The sequence below is a fragment of the Myxine glutinosa genome, chromosome 1 (genome assembly GCF_964187855.1).
Source record: "Myxine glutinosa chromosome 1, kmMyxGlut1.1, whole genome shotgun sequence".
Lineage (NCBI taxonomy): Eukaryota > Metazoa > Chordata > Myxini > Myxiniformes > Myxinidae > Myxine > Myxine glutinosa.
In genome coordinates this window covers 297,726,597-297,748,453 of record NC_136261.1, presented here as the reverse complement: position 1 = coordinate 297,748,453, position 21,857 = coordinate 297,726,597, and the positions used below count along the sequence as shown (strand labels likewise).

Genomic DNA, 21,857 nt, shown 5'->3' with positions numbered 1-21,857 from the left:
TAAAATTGTTAAGCTGGTCTGGTAATCGTCGGTTGCGTCATCCTATGTTTAAGATGGGTATTTAAGATGGGCCTACAGTGTATGGGTTTAGAGACAGTCTGAGCCATTCAAAAGATGGTTCAACTTACAACTAAACAGCGGACCTTCGTGGTTACAACCTTTCACCAAACTGGAAGTTTTCAGTGAACTCGTGATGCGTTCAGGGAACGTTTCCCAGAACGGGAGCCTCCAGCAGCCAAAACCATCTGGGCGAATGTTAGAAAATACCAAGAGCATGGCAATAGCCTCAACCGCAACAAGGAGAATTCTGGTAGGAGGCGCACTGGGCGATCGGAAATGAACATTGCAGCAGTAAGGCAGCAAGTTTTGGAGCATCCGAGGGATACCAGCGCAAGACGAAATGGGACGGGATTGCCTTCGGCAACATTCAACCGAATCACAAGACTGGACCTCCACCAACATCCATATCGGATTCACATCCGGCATCAACTTACGCCAGGGGATTTTGCCAGGATGCTGGTGCTTGCCAGACGGTTGATAGCACGTTGCTAAGCAGATGTCAATTTCCTGCGGTATCTCGTTATCGGCGACGAAGCTGCTTTCGCCATGGACGGCAAGGTCAATACCCATAATGTTCTTGAATATGCACCGACAGGACAAGCCCCGGAATTTAATTTTGACACCAACATGAATCGACAAAAGTGGACTGTTTGGTTGGGACTTTGTGGAAGTGGTCAGGTGATCGGGCCATTTTTCTTTTAAAGGAATGTCTATGGTAACAGGTATCTGCAGATGATCAATAATGAAGTTTTACCGCAGCTGGAGGAGAACTTTGAGCGACAAGTTCGTGGTGTCTTCAGATATCTCTGGTGGGTCAAAGACAGGACCCCAGCACATCGTCTTATTTCTGTCCGAGATCGACTGAGGGAACTCTTTGGAGACCGAGTCATCGCCCTCAACCATGCAGTGGAATGGCCGCCAAGATCACCTGACCTCACACCATGTGATTATTTCCTTTGGGGACATTTAAAGAAGAAGGTGTTCGTAACTCCTCCCCGTGATCTTGACGAATTACAGGGCCGTATTCGGCATGAAGTGGATGCTTTGCCCAATGACCCGGCTATGGTGAAACGAGCAGTTCAGGGCATGGTCCGCTGCTGTGAGCTTTGTGTTGAAAGGGGAGGTGGACATGTTGAAGGTGTGGGTGCATAAAGGCCAATCATTCCTGAGAAAAGTTCACATCTGACGTTCATTTTGCACCAATAATCCTGACTTGCATCGATTAGCCAAACTTGTAAAAATGCGATTTGAACTTGTCATTTTCAATGAACATGTACTCGGTCATGTATGACAGCATTGATGCATGGAAGGTATCAATGGAAAGCTGAGGATCTCCTCTTAATTAGTAAACCACATGTAAATTGACAAAATAAATAACCTTTGCATATTAACCCCTTGAATTCGGATTACCGTTTTTTTTGATACTCACTGCATACAGTCACGTGAAAAAGTAAGTACACCCCATGTAAAGTTTTGACTTTTTCAACATATTTCAAGATACAGCTATTTGATCTTCATTTCAACAATATTGATAGATAAAGATGATATAATATAACAAATATCATGAAACATTTACATTTTGTAGTCCATTGCATAATTTAAATAAACAAATGCAGATTTCGCATGTGGAAAAAGTAAGTACACCCCATGAAATGTTTTTTAATCTTTTTAACATATGTGGACATCAATATTTGATCTGCATTTAAACTATCTATAGATAAAGGTGATCTAATTGAACAAAAATCAATGAAAAATTGACTTTGCAATAATTTATTCAACAAAAAATTAACAGAGATGCCATTTCCTTCTGTGGAAAAAGTAAGTACACCCTTGGCTCTAATAGGTGGTATTGCCCCCTTTGGCAGAAACAACCTCAAGTAGGCGTTTCTTATAACTGTCTACCAGTCTCTGACATCGACTGGGACAAATTTTTGCCCACTCCTCCATGCAGAATTATTTCAGCTGTGCGATGTTTGAGGGGTTTCTTGCATGCACAGCTCGTTTCAAATCCCCCCACAACATCTCGATGGGATTTAGATCCTGGCTTTGACTTGGCCATTCCAGAACCCTCCATTTCTTTCTTTTCAGTCATTCCTTGGTGGATTTACTGGTATGTTTAGGGTCATTGTCATGTTGCAAGGTCCACCTTCGGTTGAGCTTCAACTTTCCGACAGATGGCCTCACATTATCCTCAAGCACCCTCTGGTACAATGAAGAATTCATCGTGGATTCTATGATGGTGAGCTGCCAGGCCCTGACCATAATTTTTCCACCACCATGCTTTGCAGTTGGTATCAGGTTCTTGTGGTCAAATGCTGTCTTTGGTTTTCGCCAAACATGTCTTCTGGTACTGTGGCCAAATAGCTCTACCTTTGACTCATCTGTCCAGAGCACATTGTTCCAGAAGTGCTGGTCTTTGCCTAGGTGTTCACTGTTCATTGGCAAACTTTAGTCTTGCCCTGATGTTCTTTCTGGACAGCAAAGGTTTCCTCCTGGCACACCTCCCATGTAGATCAAATTTGTGCAGCCTCTTTCTAATGGTAGACTCGTGCACTTTGACATCAACAGTGGCAAGAGCTACCTGTAGGTCCCGTGATGACATTCTGGGGTTCTTAGAGACTTCTTTCAGCATCTTGAGGTCTGCTCTCGGGCTGAACTTGCTGGTGCGGCCTGGCCTGAACAAGTTGGCAGTTGTTTGGAATCTTCTCCACTTATAGATGATCTTCCGGACAGTCGAATGATTGATTTCAAATTGTTTGGAGATCTTTTTAAATCCATACCCAGACTCGTAGGCATCTATAACCTTCTTTCTGAGGGCCTCAGAGAGCTCTTTTGATCTCGGCATGGTGATGCCGCACACTTCAACAACAAAGAGCAAACCAAACTAAATGTCTGAGGTTTAAATAAGACAGGTTCCTCCAAGATCCTCTCTAACGATGTTCTAATCATTTGCACCTGAGCTGGCGCACCTGATTCTAATTTTAGGTATTTGAAGTAGTGATAAATGTAGGGGTGTACTTACTTTTTCCACATGCGAAATTTGCATTTATGTTTATTTAAATTATACAATGGACTACAAAATATAAATGTTTCATGATATTTGTTATATTATATCACCTTTATCTATCAATATTGTTGAAATGAAGATCAAATAGCTGTATGTTGAAATATGTTGAAAAAGTCAAAACTTTACATGGGGTGTACTTACTTTTTCACATGACTGTATATATCGTTTTTGACCCGATCTCTCAATGGTGATGAATCACTTAAAAAAAGACTTGATCTTCAATAAAATCGAATCAATTGGTCCTTGTTACACACCCAACCTGTCCACCATGTTTTGGCCGAATCCATCCATGACATATAAATATAAATAAATATCATGATAAATATTGTTTTTTGCCTTATCTCTCAATGGTGAAACTTTGAAAGACCCCTTTAGACCCTTTACACCCCCTTAGACCTCTTTGACCATTTACACCCCTTAGACCTCTTTAGACCCTTTACACCCCCTAGACCCTTTACGCCCCTTAGTTCCCTTTGACCATATACACCCCTTAGACCCACCCCTTAGACCATTTACATCCCTTTAGACCCCTACACCCCTTAGACCCTTTATACCACTTCGATCCCTTTAGACCCTTTACACCCCCTAGTCCCCTTTGACCATTTACACAGCTTATCTCTCAATGGTGAAATGTTGAAACATCACTTTGAAAACTCTAGTATCCGGATCTTCATTGATATCTAATCAATTCGTCCTTGTCACACACCCAAGTTTCATCCAATTGATCCACAGAACGACACAGAATGTTTCCACCAAGTTTCATCCAAATTAATCAATACCTTTTTGAGATATCCTGCTCACAGACAAACAGGTGCGGAAAAATAACCTTTGGTGGTAGAGGTAATAACCTTGCTAATACCACCGACAATATCAGATTCATACCATGACTGGGAACAGAATAGGTGAGGACTTGTGCAGGCATGAGCTGGTCGTAGCTGCGAGATGATGATGTCATGCAGGCTGGCATGGATTGGGGTAGATGAGGAAAAGGTGGTAAAATGGCATCCTCGTCTCTCGATTGGTCCTCCTTGGACAAGCCATGAAACGGAGAGAGGGCGCACAGGCATGCTCAATAATTTTTATCTCTTCTTGGAGCATCCACAGCCGGTCTCCAATGTCCATTCCCCAGAACTGGGAGAGAAGTGGAGAGTAAAGGGCGGAATCGCTCTGCCACATTGTCCACTCTGCCCCTGTCTGAGACCTCCCGACAGCACACAAGGCCGCTTCTCCCACTTCTCCGACTTCTCCCACAATCTGCTCACCTTCACTCTTTCATTCCTCTTTTCTCCCACCTATGGAAGAACAAACTCCCTCACTCTCTTCAATCCGACTCCTCCCTCCAGGTCTTTAAAACAGCTGTTCACCACCATCTCTTAACTTCCCCCATCCAAAACCTTGATCTTTTCTACCCCCGCTAATTCACCCTAGATCCACTTTTTTGAAATTCCAACTTCTTTCCTGGATGTCCTTGCAGTGTCCATGTGTTTTATACTTCTCCCACCTCCCCCCAAGCCCTCTCCCTCCCACAGATCTCCCGATGTCCCTGCTCTCAAATGTTGTGTTTGTGTGCTTCACCCTCTCTCCCCATCTTGTCTACCGCTCCCCTTATTGTATGTTTTATATGTCTGTTTGATTTTTTTTGTGTGATTAATGTTAGCTCTTTCACGAGCCTCGATCTTGTATCCAAAATAAAATAAAATAAATCCTTTGCAAGCCCTCACTAGATTTCCCATACCTGCTTGTAGTGTTTTCAAAGCGTCCATTGTGTCCTGCAAAGCACATTTATACTGCTGTTTCAGTGCCTTTTCGTGGCCACAAGCACTCCACCTGGCCTCGCCTATACAAAAACTGTTACACATTACAACCTTGTCCTATTCTGCTCTAAGATTTACAAACAGCACCGACATTCACGTGAAAAAGTAAGTACACTCCATCTAAAGTTTTGACTTTTTCAACATATTTCAACATACAGCTATTTGATCTTCATTTCAACAATATTGATAGATAAAGGTGATATAATATAACAAATATCATGAAACATTTACATTTTGTAGTCCATTGTATCATTTAAATAAACATAAATGCAAATTTCGCATGTGGAAAAAGTAAGTACACCCTTGGCTCTAATAGGTGGTATTGCCCCCTTTGGCAGAAACAACCTCAAGTAGGCGTTTTTTATAACTGTCTACCAGTCTCTGACATCGACTGGGAGAAATTTTTGCCCACTCCTCCATGCAGAATTCTTTCAGCTGTGCGATGTTTGAGGGGTTTCTTGCATGCACAGCTTGTTTCAAATTCCCCCACAACATCTCGATGGGATTTAGATCTGGGCTTTGACTTGGCCATTCCAGAACCCTCCATTTCTTTCTTTTCAGGCATTCCTCGGTGCATTTACTGGTATGTTTAGGGTCATTGTCATGTTGCAAGGTCCACTTTCGGATGAGCTTCAACTTTCCGACAGATGGCCTCACATTATCCTCAAGCACCCTCTGGTACAATGAAGAATTCATAGTGGATTATATGATGGTGAGCTGCCCAGGCCCCGATGCAGCAAAGCTGCTCCAAACCATAATATTTCTACCACCATGCTTTGCAGTTGGTATCAGGTTCTTGTGGTCAAATGCTGTCTTTGGTTTTCGCCAAACATGTCTTCTGGTACTGTGGCCAAATAGCTCTATCTTTGACTCATCTGTCCAGAGCACATTGTTCCAGAAGTGCTGGTCTTTGCCTCGGTGTTCAATGGCAAACTTTAGTCTTGCCCTGATGTTCTTTCTGGACAGCAAAGGTTTCCTCCTGGCACACCTCCCATGTAGATCAAATTTGTGCAGCCTCTTTCTAATGGTAGACTCGTGCACTTTGACATCAACAGTGGCAAGAGCTACCTGTAGGTCCTATGATGACATTCTGGGGTTCTTCGAGACTTCTTTCAGCATCTTGCAGTCTGCTCTTGGGCTGAACTTCCTGGGGCGGCCTGGCCTGAACAAGTTGGCAGTTGTTTGGAATCTTCTCCACTTGTAGATGATGTTCCGGACAGTCGAATGATTGATTTCAAATTGTTTGGAGATCTTTTTAAATCCCTTCCCAGACTCGTATGCATCTATAACCTTCTTTCTGAAGGCCTCAGAGAGCTCTTTTGATCTTGGCATAGTGACGCCACACACTTCAACAACATAGAGCAAACCAAACGAAATGTCTGAGGTTTAAATAAGACAGGTTCCTCCAAGATCCTTTCGAACGATGTTCTAATCATTTGCACCTGAGCTGGTGCACCTGATTCTAATTTTAGGTATTTGACGTAGTGATAAATGTAGGGGTGCACTTACTTTTTCCACATGCAAAATTTGCATTTATGTTTATTTAAATTATACAATGGACTACAAAATGTAAATGTTTCATGAGATTTGTTATATTATATCACCTTTATCTATCAACTAGGGCATGCCCGTACTATATATATATCTAAAATTATATCCCCCCCCCTCTATTTACATGAAATGGTTTGGTCCAAAGCGAACGGCTTGCGAGTACGGTGACAATCCCCCCCCTCTATTTACATGAAATGGTTTGGTCCAAAGCGAACGGCTTGCGAGTACGGTGACAATCCCCCCCCTCTATTTACATGAAATGGTTTGGTCCAAAGCGAACGGCTTGCGGAGTTTGGTAAAGAAATCGCCATAACGTGCACAAACGCGCAGGAAAGCGAAAGAATCGCAAAGTAGTTTTAATTAGTTTTAAAACATAGTTTAACGCCAACATAGTTTGCCAACGTGAAATAAATGAATACGCTCTCAAATGTGCCGTCCGAGGCAGAGTCTGTTCGGCACGTTCGGCACACGTGATAGCTCGCTGCTCTCTGATTGGTTGAATCGTTTTTTGGACATAGCTCGCTAACTACTTGTCCGATTAATATGAAACCTTGAAAAGGCACATCCTCGGGTCCCCAGCAATATACCTGGCAAGTTTAAAGTATATCGGACCCGTGGTTGTCGAGAAACAGCGGTCACAGACATACATACATACATACATACATACATACACACAGAGATTACTGGAATTATAGATAGATATTGTTGAAATGAAGATCAAATAGCTGTATGTTTAAATATGTTGAAAAAGTCAAAACCTTACATGGGGTGTACTTACTTTTTCACATGACTGTATTTTGTGCACATTTTACCATACAACTTACCTCTAACATTTCCCTGATGCAGGCGTAAATCTTAGCTCCTTGATCTTAGCCATTATAGCTTTGACTTTCCAACTATATATTTATCACAACATCAAGACATCAAATCCTTGGTCTCTTGTCTCTCAAACACTTGGGTCTCACCATCAGCTATGAACTGTGCTGGTAAGACCATATATCAAAGCTGGCCTCCAAAACCAGCTCCCGACTAGGCATCCTCCTTAATTGTGCAAAGTCCTTCCTTTGTAAATCCCACTTTTACAACCTCAAAGGTCATTCTCCAATGCTCAATGGAATATCCATCTCCCATAAGGGTCGGTACCCCTATTTCATCCACGTTTCTCCTGGATGCTGTGAAATCCAAGGCACTGAATGTATTGCCATTTAGCATGAAGAAGAAATGGCACATGGCCTGCTCCACCCTAATGGCAGACACTTTGGTGGCCTATGTGTTCTGTCGCCTTTCTCTATCCCTTCCCTTTCATTCCTGTGTCCCTACCAAGTCTCTCCAGATCACACACATTTTTCCAGCAATTTCCTTGTGAAACTAAAAATCTAAGGTTACTATACGCGCCTTGCATCATTTGTTCCTCTCCTTGCCTGATTCTAGAATCTCCTTCCGTAGTCTGTTAAATCCCACTTTTCCCACCAGGGTTTCAAGTTGGAAGACCACTATGTCAGGTCATCCTCCATCACTATGTGATTTTTTTTGCCTCCGTTGATGAAGTTGCTGGAGGCATTATGTTTTCAGGTTGTCCGTCCGGCTGTCCCTCTGGCTGTCCGTCCGTCCGTGATAGGTTTTCGTTACCGCGATAACTTGAGAATGGCTTAAGGGATCTTAGTCAAACTTGGTACAGGTATGTATAGTGATGTAAAGATTAACTGATTAGATTTTGGGGACAAAGGTCAAAGTTTGTAATTGGCCTATAACTTGAGAACGGCTGAAGTGATTTTTTTTTTTTTTTTTTTTTGTATACAAGATCGAGGCTCGTGAAAGAGCGAACATTAATCACACAGAAAGACAAACAGACACATAAAACAAATAACATCGGGAGCGGTATACAAGATGGGGAGAGAGGGGGAAGGACACAAACAACATTTGAGAGCAGGGACCGAGAGACATGGAGACATCGAGAGAACTGTGGGAGGGAGAGGGCTTTGAGGCATGGGAAGGGTGGGGGTGGGAGAGGTATAAAACATATGGACACTGCCAGGACTTCCAGGAAAGAAGTTGGAATTTCAAACAAGGTGGATCTGGGGTGAATTAGTGGGGGTAGAAAAGATCAAGGTTTTGGATGGGGGAAGATAAGAGATGGTGGTGAACAGCTGTTTTAAAGACCTGGAGGGAGGAGTGTGATTGAAGTGAGTGTGGGAGTTTGTTCCAGAGGCGGGAGAAAAGAGGAATGAAAGAGTGAAGGTGAGCAGAGAGCCGAGATTTCGGCAGTTTAACCATCAGAGGGTGGCTGGCAGATCTTGTGCGACCTGTAGGAATATTTGGGGGACAGAGCACAGAGAGAGCTGGGGGAGCAAGGCCGGAGAGGAGTCGGTAGAAGACAGAAAGACCACCTACCTGCCTGCGGTGAGTGAGTGAAAGGCCCTCAGAGATAGCTTCATCGCGGGAGATTCCAATGATTCTGAAAGCTTTGGATTCAACAGCGTGAAGCCGAGCCAGGTGTGAGGCAGGAGCACCAGCCCATAGGGGAGAACAGTATTCCATTGAGCTGCGGATGAAAGCCTTGTATGTGGTGAGGAGCTCAGGTGTGCCTAGGAAGGACTTCGCACGACGGAGGATGCCCAGTCGGCGACTGGCTTTGGAGGCCAGCTTGGAAATGTGGTTTTCCCAAGAAAGATCATGGCAGATAGTGAGACCCAAAAGCTTGAGCGACAGAACTTCTTGGAGAGGATTGTTGAGAAAGTAGATGGGAGGGTTGTCCAGTCGATCTTTTCGGAGAGACGTAGTAAGAGTGTGAGATTTGTCAGGATTGCAAGACATGTTCCACTTGTTTGACCAGTTTGTGATTTTGTCCAGGTCTTCAGAGAGTGAGGAGGCTGCAGACTGCCGATCTGAGGGAAGAGGAATGGAGCGGCAGAGAGTGGAGTCATCAGCAAAGAGATAGAGAGGATTTTCCAGAGAGTCGGAGAGATCATTGATAAAGACCAGAAAAAGCACAGGGCCCAGCACACTGCCTTGGGGAACTCCAGCCTGAACAGGAAGGGGAGATGAGAGAAATCCATTCAGGGCCACACGTTGACTACGACCAGAGAGGAAGTCCGCAAGCCATGCACGGAGATTTCCATGGATACCATAGGAGGAGAGTTTGGTGAGCAGAGCTGGGTGCCAGACCGTATCGAAGGCACGTGATATGTCAAGGGAGACAGCTCTGATTTCCTGTTTGGCATTGAGGACCTCCATCCATTGTTGAGACAGCAGAAGCAGCATGTCCAGAGTAGAGTGACCTGGTCTGAAACCAAATTGATGATCAGAGATCAAGCCATTTTTTTTTTTTTTTTTTTTTTTTTTTTTGTATACAAGATCGAGGCTCGTGAAAGAGCGAACATTAATCACACAGAAAGACAAACAGACACATAAAACAAATAACATCGGGAGCGGTAGACAAGATGGGGAGAGAGGGGGAAGGACACAAACACAACATTTGAGAGCAGGGACCGAGAGACATGGAGACATCGAGAGATCTGTGGGGGGGAGGCATGTAAAGGGGGGGAGGCATGTGAAGGGGGGGAGGCATGTGAAGGGGGGGAGGCATGGGAAGGGGGGGGGGGGGGAAGCCATTGGAGAAGAGGAAAGATTTCATATCCGAAGCAATGATGGATTCCATGACTTTGCTGATAATTGGGAGCAGGCTGATTGGTCTGTAGTTGCAAGGATCTGTTTTTGCACCTTTTTTGTGTAAAGCGGTAATGTTTGCTGATTTCCAGGATGCTGGCAGATGACCTTGAGCAAAAGATAGGGTGAAAAGAACAGAGAGATGGTGAGATAGAGCGGCAGAGCAGGATTTTAGGACCCGTGGGCTGATGCCGTCTGGTCTACCGTAATTCAAACTTGGTACAGGTATGTATAATATTAATGATGTAAAGATTAAATGATTAGAATTTGGGGCCAAGAGGTCAAAGGTGAAAGTTTGTTATAGGCCTATAACTTGAGAATAGCTCGAGTGACCTAATTCAAACTTGATACAGGTATGTATAATGATGTAAAGATTAAATGATTAGATTTTGGGGTCATGCGGTCAATGGGCAAAGGTCAGAGGTCATGTCTGGTAAAAGTGTGATAACTTGTGAACAGTTGAAGGGATTGAATTAAAACTTGGTTCAGGTATGTATAATGATGTTAACATGAACTGATTACATTTTGGGGTCAAGAGGTCAAAGGTCAGATGTCAGGTAGAAATGTGATAACTTGAGAACAGCTGAATGGATTTAAATCAAACTTGGTACAAGTATTGTAACGATGTAATAATGTGGGCGGAGGCATATCAGTCGACGTCGTGACGTCCAAGAGTGCCATTCCAGTTTTTTTCTGTTTTCCTGAACCCACCCCCCCCCCCCCCACCCCCTTCTATACCTCTTCCCACTTCTTGAAAATAGCTGTACTTCCTTCCTTATTACTCCCGCTAGGGAGTAATGCATTCGATCGTGTCCGTCCATGTGTGTGTTCGTGTGTTTGTGAACAAGATATCTGGAAAAGTTGTGAACGGATTTGAATGAAAGTTGGTGGGATGATTGCCCTTGGGATAAGGAAGAATTGATTAGTTTTTGGTGAAGCTCAGGATATTATTCCGGATCCAGGAAATTTCTTGAAGGATTTTTTTTACCATTGGAAGATAGGGCTCAGCAGCGGCCACCCACGGCAGGAGTATGCGCTCTACTGAGTGGCGTTCTAGTTTTCTCTCTTGTTCATTCATCCCAATTGATGCCTCTACTAGTCTCACTGCCCCAATATTCCCTTGGTATACTTTCTGTCCTTTGGAATACTTTCATTTTTGCATGACAGGATAGCACAGAGATAGAGTGCTCTCCTTAGATATATCTCATCGTTTGAGACAAAAACAAGCCAATTCGATTTTGGTTCAGGTTGGATCCAGATCTGGCTTCTCAGTGGGACACAAAACGTAAACTGTTCAACCTGGTGGCGGTATGTGCTCTCCTGAGTGCCGTTCTATATTTGAAAGTGTGGTGCTACCTTTAGAAAATGTTTTGTTTATGTTTCATGTTATACTGTACTTTTATGTTTTACTTGATTTCTGTGGGGCCTTCTGGCAAAGCTGTAACACAAATCACGAACATACATGTACATAAATGCATGAGAAGAAACACCAGACTTTATTTCAGAAAACACAGCCACTGAGCTTTAGGGAAGTGATATAATTTTCCAGAGCACACAGTGTATCCAGCGATGCAATCTTTATGATGTCGCTTTCCTGTCCACACTCAATGGTCCTGTCCACAGTGTACTTACTTTTTCCACATGCGAAATTTGCATTTATGTTTATTTAAATTATACAATGGACTACAAAATGTAAATGTTTCATGATATTTGTTATATTATATCACCTTTATCTATCAATATTGTTGAAATGAAGATCAAATAGCTGTATGTTGAAATATGTTGAAAAAGTCAAAACTTTACATGGGGTGTACTTACTTTTTCACGTGACTGTACATACACATACATACACATACATACACATACATACACATACATACACATACATACACACACATACACACATACATACACACATACATACACATACATACACATACATACACATACACACACATACACACACATACACACATACATACACACATACATACACACATACATACACACATACATACACACATACATACACACATACATACACACATACATACACACATAAAAACATACATATGTACACACACATACACATACACACACATACATGCATACACACATGTACATACATGCATATACATTGCACACACATTCACATACATACCCACATGCATACACATACACACACACACACACACACACACACACACACACACACACACACACACACATATTTGAGTACATACACATATTTGAGTACATATACATATTCATACACATACATATACACATTCATACACACATATACATATTCATACACACATATACATATTCATACACACATATACATATTCATACACACATATACATATTCATACACACATACATATACATACCCATAGACATACATGTAAGTATACATATATGTATACATACATACATACATACATACACACACATACAATTTTTTTTTTTTTTTTTTGCAAAATATGAAGTTCAACCTGTTTTAATTCTCTCTAATTTTAAAATATTATCTTGATCACCGAAGTGAAATTTATATTCTTGCAAACTTGCATGTTTTGTAACAGGAATACATTGCTAAGGAGTTTGGATTCATGCAAAAGCAGATTGGCTACGATGTATTGGCAGAGGACACAATCACAGCATTATTGCACAACAACCGCAAACTACTTGAGAAGCACATCACTGCTGCTGAGATCAATACATTTGTGTCACTTGTGCGCAAGAACCGAGAGCCCAGGTCTGCATGTCATTGGTTACACTTTCATACTGAATCGTTAATATTTTGCAGCCTCCTTCCTATTCTTTGTATTTAATCTCTGTTATTTTTTGACTTTGCACTTTTTCTTACCCTTAAACTTTACACTCTCCTTCTTCCTCTTTGACTTCATGCTCCTTCCTCTTTGGTTCCACACACTCTTTGCATTTTCTTTTTTATCTTTGACTTTGCACCTTCTCCTCCTTCAACTTTGCACTTTTTACCACTTCTTGTTCAAAATCTTTCCTTTTCTCATTTCTCTAACTTCTACTCTCCTAGCTAGGTCTTTCTGATTTAGGTGAATGCTCCTCACTTGCCCTTTCCTCTTGCTATTAATATATTCATTTTTTTTTTTTTTTGTCTGTACTCCTTTTTTGGGAGTTCCTCTTTCTCTCATTTGCCTTGGTACCACTTCTCAGAACGCTTGTGCTTTGGGTTCCTCCACATTCCTACTTCTCTTTGGATGGTTATTCATCAACTCTCTCACCCTCATGACCTTGTGTTTCTTACCCTTTGTTCTTGTTACCCCCAGGTTCCTGGATTACCTGTCTGACCTCTGCGTGTCAAACAACACTGCCATTCCCATCACCCAGGAACTTATCTGCAAGTCTGTGCTCGATCCTGAAAATGCTGACATTCTCATTGAAACTAAGTGCGTGAGACGTTTAAACCACAGTCATTAATTTTGGAGTTCTGTGTCGACCCAGATTTCCATTTTGGAATTGTGACCCAAATCATCATTGGAACAAGCCAAGTGCTCGTACTGTTACCAAAATTCTTATTGAGCTCTAATGAACTTTTTGTGCATTACATTTACAGGTGACGATTTACTGATAGTTATTTATTAAAATTTACGGATATTTATTTACTGATATTTACGCTTCTTGTTTCCCTGAGCCATGAAGTTGATCCAACATTCATTTTTGCATCAAAAAAACGACTTCATGGAAGTGTAGGCAGTTAGGAGGGGGTACAAAAATAGTCATCCAGTTATGGGAGAAGCTTTCTAATGACTGTAAGAGTGCACGTTATTTTATTGATGCCAGGCTAACCCCCGCTCTAGCAGGGAAAATGGCCTTTAAAATGCATGTTGTGTTGTTGTTGTATTCTTGAACCACATGTTGTGTGAAGTGTAAAATGAAATTTGTTTTCTCCAGTGCCCAAAGCTCATGGAGGAGCTTGTACATATATCACTGTAGTATAAAGGACATCATGAGATGTTGGTGTGCTTATGAATTAATTACAAGGACATTCATAAACGATAATGGCAGGCACTCGGTAGAGCAAATAACTCCACCAACCTAAACAGTTTGTTTTGTATCCTACTGATAGGCCAGATCCTAATCCAGACTTGTAACAAAATCTAATAAATTCATCCTTGTCACACAACCAACATATCGACCAGGTTTCATCTGAATTAGTCCACTACGTTTTGAAACATTGTGCTACACTACCGGTCAAAAGTTTTGGAACATCTCAATTTTTCCAGTTTTTATTGAAATTTAAGCAATTCAAGTCCAGTGAATAACCTGAAATGGTACAAAGGTAAGTAGTAAACTGCTCGAGGTTAAAAAAAAAAGTTTAGGTTAGCAAAAAACTGGAAAATAATGTAAATTGAAGTTATATTGTAAAAAAGGCCTTCTTCAGGGAACAAGTAATGGGTTAACAACTTTCAGCTGTTCTGCAGCATTGTAAGTAAATTAAGCCTTGAAAGTTGATCAGCACCTCTGCTGATTACTTGATTGCAAACCCCCTGTCTGTATAAAAGCAGTATTGGAACAGACTGTTATTACACCCTCTGAAGCATTATTTGGACAATATTGCACTGCAGGAAGTAGTATATAGCTATCATAATGGCGAGAAAAAGGCAATTAACAAAGGAAGACAGACGGACCATTATAACCCTTAAAAGTGTAGGTCTCTCCTTTAGAGAAATTGCAAAGAAAGCCAAGGTGTCAGTGAGTACAGTTTCCTACACCATCAAAAGGCACTTGGAAACTGGAGGAAACTCTGACAGGAAGAGGTCTGGCAGACCCAAAGCCACAACAGAATCAGAAGACAAGTTTCTGAAAGTCAACAGCTTGCGTGATAGGCGGCTCACAGGACAACAGCTTCAAGAACAGCTTAACACTGGTCGAAGTAAGCAAGTCTCAGTTTCAACTGTGAAGAGAAGACTTCGAGCTGCAGGTTTGACAGGTCGAGTGGCAGTAAGAAAGCCATTGCTAAGATGGCAAAATAAGATAAAGAGGCTTGCCTGGGCCATGAAGCACCGCCAGTGGACTACTGAAGACTGGAAGAAGGTCTTATGGACCGATGAATCAAAATTTGAAATCTTTGGTTCATTACGCAGGGTTTTTGTACGCCGTCGAGTAGGCGAAAGGATGGTTCCTCAGTGTGTGACACCAACTGTCAAACATGGAGGAGGAAGCATGATGGTCTGGGGCTCTTTTGCTGGATCCAGAGTCGGTGACTTGCACAGAGTGACTGGCACCCTGAACCAAAACGGCTACCACAGCATTTTGCAGCACCATGCAATACCCTCTGGTATACGCCGAGTTGGTCAGGGGTTCATCCTACAGCAAGTTAATGACCCTAAACACACCTCCAGGCTATGTCAAAACTACCTTCGAGGAAAAGAACAAGCCAGAAGGCTTCAAATCATGGAATGGCCAGCACAGTCTCCAGACTTAAACCCCATCGAGCTGGTTTGGGATGAACTGGACAGAAGGGTGAAAGCAAAGCAACCTACAAGTGCAACACATTTGTGGGAACTTCTGCAACAGTGTTGGGAAGAACTTCCCGAACAATATTTGATTTCCATTGGAGAAAGCCACGGGTGTGTTCGGCGGTTATATCTGCAAAAGGTGGCTACTTTGCTGAGTCAAAAAATTAAATTGTATTTTGTTAAACAAAATGATTCTGTGATTTCTTATGTATCTCCAATTGTTTATTTGTTCTATAAACATTTCAGAGTTTAATTTCAGAGTACATTGAGACATTAAACTGCGTAAATTTCAATAAAAACTGGGAAAATTGAGGTGTTCTAAAACTTTTGACCGGTAGTGTATATATTGTTTTTGGCCTATTTCTCAATGGTGAAGTCACTTAAAACATTTTTTCTCGTATCCAGATCCAGATCTCGATCTTCACCAAAATCTCAATTCGTCCTTGTGACACACCCAAACTGTCCACTAATTTTCATCCGAATCAGTCTCTAACTTTTTGAGATATCCAGCTCACAGACAGAGGTGAAAACATTACATCCGTCCACCTTCGGTGGCGGAGGTAATTTTGGACAGATCAACACAGTGTAAGGGATGTTAGCGTGGCATCCACTAAACAGGTGAACTCATAACTTTGTATAAAAATGTACATGCTTAAGGTGTCTGCTACATCTTTGTCATGTTACGTTTTAAACCCAAATTGTATTTACATGGAAAAAAAAAAAATTGTAAAAGTATTGAGACACCTTTTCATAATTTTCGTGATTTTGACCATTTCATTGTTTTTTCACATTACAAAGATTCCAATGACTTGGCTGCTCCATAAATGCAATATTGCTATTCACAATGAAATGGAAAAGCAAATACTACATTGGAGTCATCAGAAGGAACCCGAATATGCAAAGAGCAAAGATTGAGTCATCAGGAGGAACCTGGATAGGATTCAGGTTTCAGCTGCTACTCCACAACCCTCAAACCCATCCAGGCGCAGTCAAGTGAACCTTCCAGAAAAATCTCTGCAATAATTCACTTCTCCTTGGACAGATAGATGAAGAAAGAGAGAAAGAAAGAACAAGCAAGAATCGCCCTAACTCTTAGCCCTAACGTCTAGCCCTAACGTCTAGCCCTAACGTCTAGCCCTAACGTCTAGCCCTAACGTCTAGCCCTAACTCCTCTAGCCTTAGAAAGATGTGGGAAGAACCCAAATAGATATATTTCAGCATTCCTTCCTCAGGCAAAAGCGCAGCAACAGTTACAAACTACCATAGGTCCATGTCACACCTTTTTAATTGCACACTTACACACCAAGTAATTTCACACCTTTTCCACAGGTTAGTATTACCAGTGGCTGAGGAGGAAGATGAAGATTATGAGAATGAGGAAGGGGATGAAAACGATTTGTTGGCTCAGGAAAACAGGCGGCAGGACGTTTGGCTTTTTTGGCGCAATGAAAAGGGCGAACCAATGAGCAAGAGTATCCGAGAGCTGACTCGGGAGACCGAGGAAGGCAGCAAACAAGATCGGCATGTTCTCATTTACTACAGGTAATTGTGTTACAATTGCTGGACCTATTTGCATTTATTTATTTCAATCTGGCTCTTTAATGTTTTTCTATGAAGTTTATTTCTTTTCTTTGATTATTCATTTTAGATGTAGAGGTAAAGAATGATCATGGGTCCTTTGTGCTTTTGTTACTCACATTTACTTCCTCATCCACTCCGTGTAGGTACCAGCTGTGCCTCTTCTCTCAGATGTGTCTGGACCGACAGTATTTAGCAATCAACAGCATTTCATTACAGCTAGGTGTCCAACAGCTCCTCCTGTGCATGTCCGATGAGCATCTGCCCTTTGACTTGCGGGCTGCGTTCTGCCGCCTCATGTTGCATATGCATGTCGATCGCGATCCACAGGAACCTGTTACATCTGTAAAATATGCACGCCTCTGGTCTGATATCCCATACACCATCAACATAAATAGGTTGGTGAAGTGTGACCTCAAACCAGCAAGCTCAAGACAAACATTTCATCACTTTTAGTGTATTGGTTAAGTTTTAAAAAAATGAAATGGACCATATGAATGTCGTCAAAGCTTTCATATTTCGTTTTGTCAGCTGTCCCATCTGTTTGCATGCCACTAGTCACCATGTTCTCTTCTATCCCATTGTCTTGTCTGTCTGCCTCCATTGTCTTTGTTCTCTTGTTTTATCTACTCCATTGTCTCAGCCAATGGCATGTTGTTTTTTCTATTGAACTTTACCTCTATGTCATATAAGAACAACATTCCTTACAAAATAAAGTAAATATCCTGGAAACAAGAATACAAATGCTGTTACAGCTATGATTCTGGCAGCGAGGATGTGCGAGATGACATGCAGCCAAGGTTCGCAGCCACCATAACGTTCGTGGAAGCCTACTTCCGTGAAGTGCTGTGTGAAAGCTTCCCATTCGCGGAACATGAGAAGAACAAGTTAACATTTGAGGTGCGTTTCTATGTTTGAGATCCAAATGTTATCTGACTTCAAAATGTTAAAGATCTCACACCGTCGTTTTTGCCAATGGCAATTTATATGCTGAATCAGTTTTACATACATGGAGCTAATATCGATGGTTCACCCGATAATTTTCAGTCCATTATTTAAATTTTTTAAAATTCAACTTGCGCATATTGCCCTGGAAATATAATGCCTTACAACCGTGATCACATAAATTGATCGCCAAGATATGGTGTTCAATGTCGTTTGGAGAACATAATTATCAGGCAGCTATCTTTTTTCTATTCACCGTTGCTGGGATGGGAATAACTGATGGGAATAATACATGCTGGGATGGGAATAACTGAGAGGGCAATGAAAAAGAAATGCGTGATTGGGCAGAGATGTGCAGCTGTGGGATGTGGGTACACTGTCATCAGAATGCCATGGAATGTTTGAGTGGCCAAAATAAACCAAGCCATCTCAAAATAAAATAAACCAAGTCGGCAGTTATTGGACTCCCTGTCAAGGGTGAAGTTATTGGACCAAAAAAGGTCAAGACTATACAGAGTGATTTTCTCAAGCCTGGGCGCAAAGAATTTCGGAATCAAAAGTTGTGTAGCCTGCATGGCCGCAACCTACGGACCTTGGGAAGACTTGGAAACCCACCCATGGAGGTCCTTCTAGCCCATCAGATTTCAGTTCTTCAAGAATTCGGTTCTTCAGGCTTCAAAGAATGTTAATAAGCCACACTACCTGGGTTGCTATGCTTTGCTTAATAAACCACACTACCACATTTTCCAAACATTAAAATATCTCTTTTAATATTGAGGTAATGTAGGTTGATCTTGCAAGCTTCAAATAATCTCAGATGAAAGAATAATTTGATAAATTGTATGGAGTTAAACTTGATATTCATACAATGTGGGAACTGACTTCAATGCCCTGCATACAGGTGGTGAACTTGGCCCGTCATCTCATCTACTTCGGTTTCTACAGCTTTGTAGGCCTCCTGCGCCTCACCCGCACATTGCTTGCAATCCTCGACTGTGGAAAGAGGCGTCGCGGACTAGTAGCCAGCAATCCTGAAAAGACTTCTATTGATCGCGGTGTGAAAACTTGCACAATGATTTCTGTGTTGAGACGATCTTGGTTAAAAAGCTGTCATTTCTTGCTTAATTGATTAACTCTGTGCCTGGAAAAATCTCCTCTTTCACCATGGGATTTATTATATTTTATTTGCAGTTAGACATGTAATAATATAGCCCGGCATTTTATCAACGAATAATAACACCAACCCCGCTCACAATACTTATTTCATGCAATCTCTTGCCATGGAGATGGTTTTCGAGCAACTAATCATGTTCAGCTGAGACTGAATTTGATTATTTTGTTTGTAGACCCAGCTCATTGCCAAGTAGGTTTTTCATGTTGTCATGCATATTGAATAATTTAACAGCTTGTGAGAATATATGTCTTCATGTGCATTCAGGCAGCCACATGATGCGTTCGATTCATGGTGTGGGCGAGCTTATGAGCCATGTGGTTCTGGGTGGAAGTGCCCTGCTACCTCCCTGTTCCGCAATCCCGAACAAGCACTTGGGAAATAATACAGCACAACTCGACCGAGAAGACGTCCTTGTGATGGACACGAAGAGGAAGATAATCGAGATCTTGCAGGTGCGCTTGGAACTCGTGTTCTGCGAGGTATAGATGCAGCTCAAGGAAAAATGAGGACAGGAACACAACCCAGTCATGAATAATTTGATATGTATGGGATGGTAGCACAGAATGAAAAACAAAAAAGGCTTTTTTGTGGAGAAAATAGTTTAACAGCATTAGTAAAGACTATTACTTTCCTCAAATTACTCCAATGTGGTGGATTTTTTTTGACAAGGAATTAAGACTCATTGAGAAGCTTGTACGTGTATTGTATGAAAGACTAAATTGAAATTGAATTTGAAATCGAAATTGAAAGACTAAATTGAAAGAAATTGTTTTACTTTAACCACAAATATTGTGATAACCACACAGAGGTAAATTCAAAAGCACAACCATCTCCAGTTGTTTATTTGTGAAAAAGGGGCGAAGGATCACAATGTGCCTTTCTCCCTCTTTGACATAATATAAACCTTGAATTGGTTGTGCTTTTGCATCCTCTGTTCTGCAGTTCTTGTAGTTTTGGTGATTACCATTTCTCCCCACTTGAAACTATTTGATGATCGGTGTATTTTAACTGCCAATTACCAGAACATTAGTAGACATTGGTCAAATAAACACAGTATGGTACATGAGATTTTAACCGAAGATTCCAGCATCATGAGGCAAGAATATATGAGATTTGAACCTAAAATTCCAGCATCATGAGGTGAGAATATATGAGATTTGAAACTAAAATTCCAGCATCACGAGGCGAGAAAATATATGAGATTTGAACTGAAAATTCCAGCATCATGAGGCGAGAATATATGAGATTTGAAACTAAAATTTTAGACGGCAAAAAGACAAAAATCAACAGGTAAATAAATCAAAGCAAAAGGAAGGAGAAGGAGAAGAGATAGTCAGGGGTTAAATGCTGTGGGTTAAATGTTGAATGCAGTGTTGAACAGGTGGGTCTTGAGTGATGTTGTGAATGTGGTGAGTGAGGAGGAGTCTCTGATGGTGTGAGGTAGTGAGTTCCAGAGGGTGGGAGCAGCGATGGAGAAGGCCCTGTCCCCCCAGGATCTGAATTATTTACCTATTGATTTCTGTCTTTTTGCACTTGTTTTTTGTACTCTGTCAAAGCGCCTTTGGACTTCTTGAAAAGCGCTATATAAAATAAATGTATTATTATTATTAAAATTCCAGCATCATGAGGCAAGAATATATGAGATTTTAACCTAAAATTCCAGCATCACGAGGCGAGAAAATATGAGATTTGAACTGAAAATTCCAGCATCATGAGGCGAGAATATATGAGATTTGAACTGAAAATTCCAGCATCATGAGGCAAGAATATATGAGATTTGAACTGAAAATTCCAGCATCATGAGGCGAGAATATACGAGATTTGAACTGAAAATTCCAGCATCATGAGGCGAGAATATATGAGATTTGAACTGAAAATTCCAGCATCATGAGGCAAGAATATATGAGATTTGAACCTAAAATTCCAGCATCATGAGGTGAGAATATATGAGATTTGAACCTAAAATTCGAGCATCATGAGGCAAGAATATATGAGATTTGAACCTAAAATTTCAGCATCCTGAGGCAAGAATGTATGAGATTTGAACTGAAAATTCCAGCATCACGAGGCGAGAATATATGAGATTTGAACCTAAAATTCCAGCATCATGAGGTGAGAGTGTATGAGATTTGAACTGAAAATTCGAGGATCACGAGGCGAGAATATATGAGATTTGAACCTAAAATTCCAGTATCATGAGGTGAGAGTGCATGAGATTTGAACTGAAAATTCCAGCATCGTGTGGCGAGAATATATGAGATTTGAACCTAAAATTCCAGCATCATGAGGTGAGAGTGTATGATATTTGAACTGAAAATTCCAGCATCATGAGGTGACAGTGTATGAGATTTGAACTGAAAATTCCAGCATCACGAAGCGAGAATATATGAGATTTGAACTGAAAATTCCAGGATCACGAGGCAAGAATATATGAGATTTGAACTGAAAATTCCAGCATCACGAAGCGAGAATATATGAGATTTGAACTGAAAATTCCAGCA

The 21,857-nt window shown here is 41.4% G+C and overlaps 1 protein-coding gene across 1 annotated transcript in view; it reads left to right on the top strand.

The window, feature by feature from the left end:
- LOC137439429 (inositol 1,4,5-trisphosphate-gated calcium channel ITPR1) overlaps positions 1-21,857 on the top strand; it is a 371,962-nt gene that overhangs the window by 143,302 nt on the left and 206,803 nt on the right. The window contains exons 16-22 of the mRNA XM_078767929.1: positions 12,744-12,916; positions 13,467-13,586; positions 16,989-17,201; positions 17,384-17,635; positions 17,993-18,137; positions 19,084-19,237; positions 19,621-19,808. Coding sequence (XP_078624055.1) covers positions 12,744-12,916; positions 13,467-13,586; positions 16,989-17,201; positions 17,384-17,635; positions 17,993-18,137; positions 19,084-19,237; positions 19,621-19,808 — 1,245 coding nt within the window. The remainder of the gene's footprint in view (positions 1-12,743; positions 12,917-13,466; positions 13,587-16,988; positions 17,202-17,383; positions 17,636-17,992; positions 18,138-19,083; positions 19,238-19,620; positions 19,809-21,857) is intronic.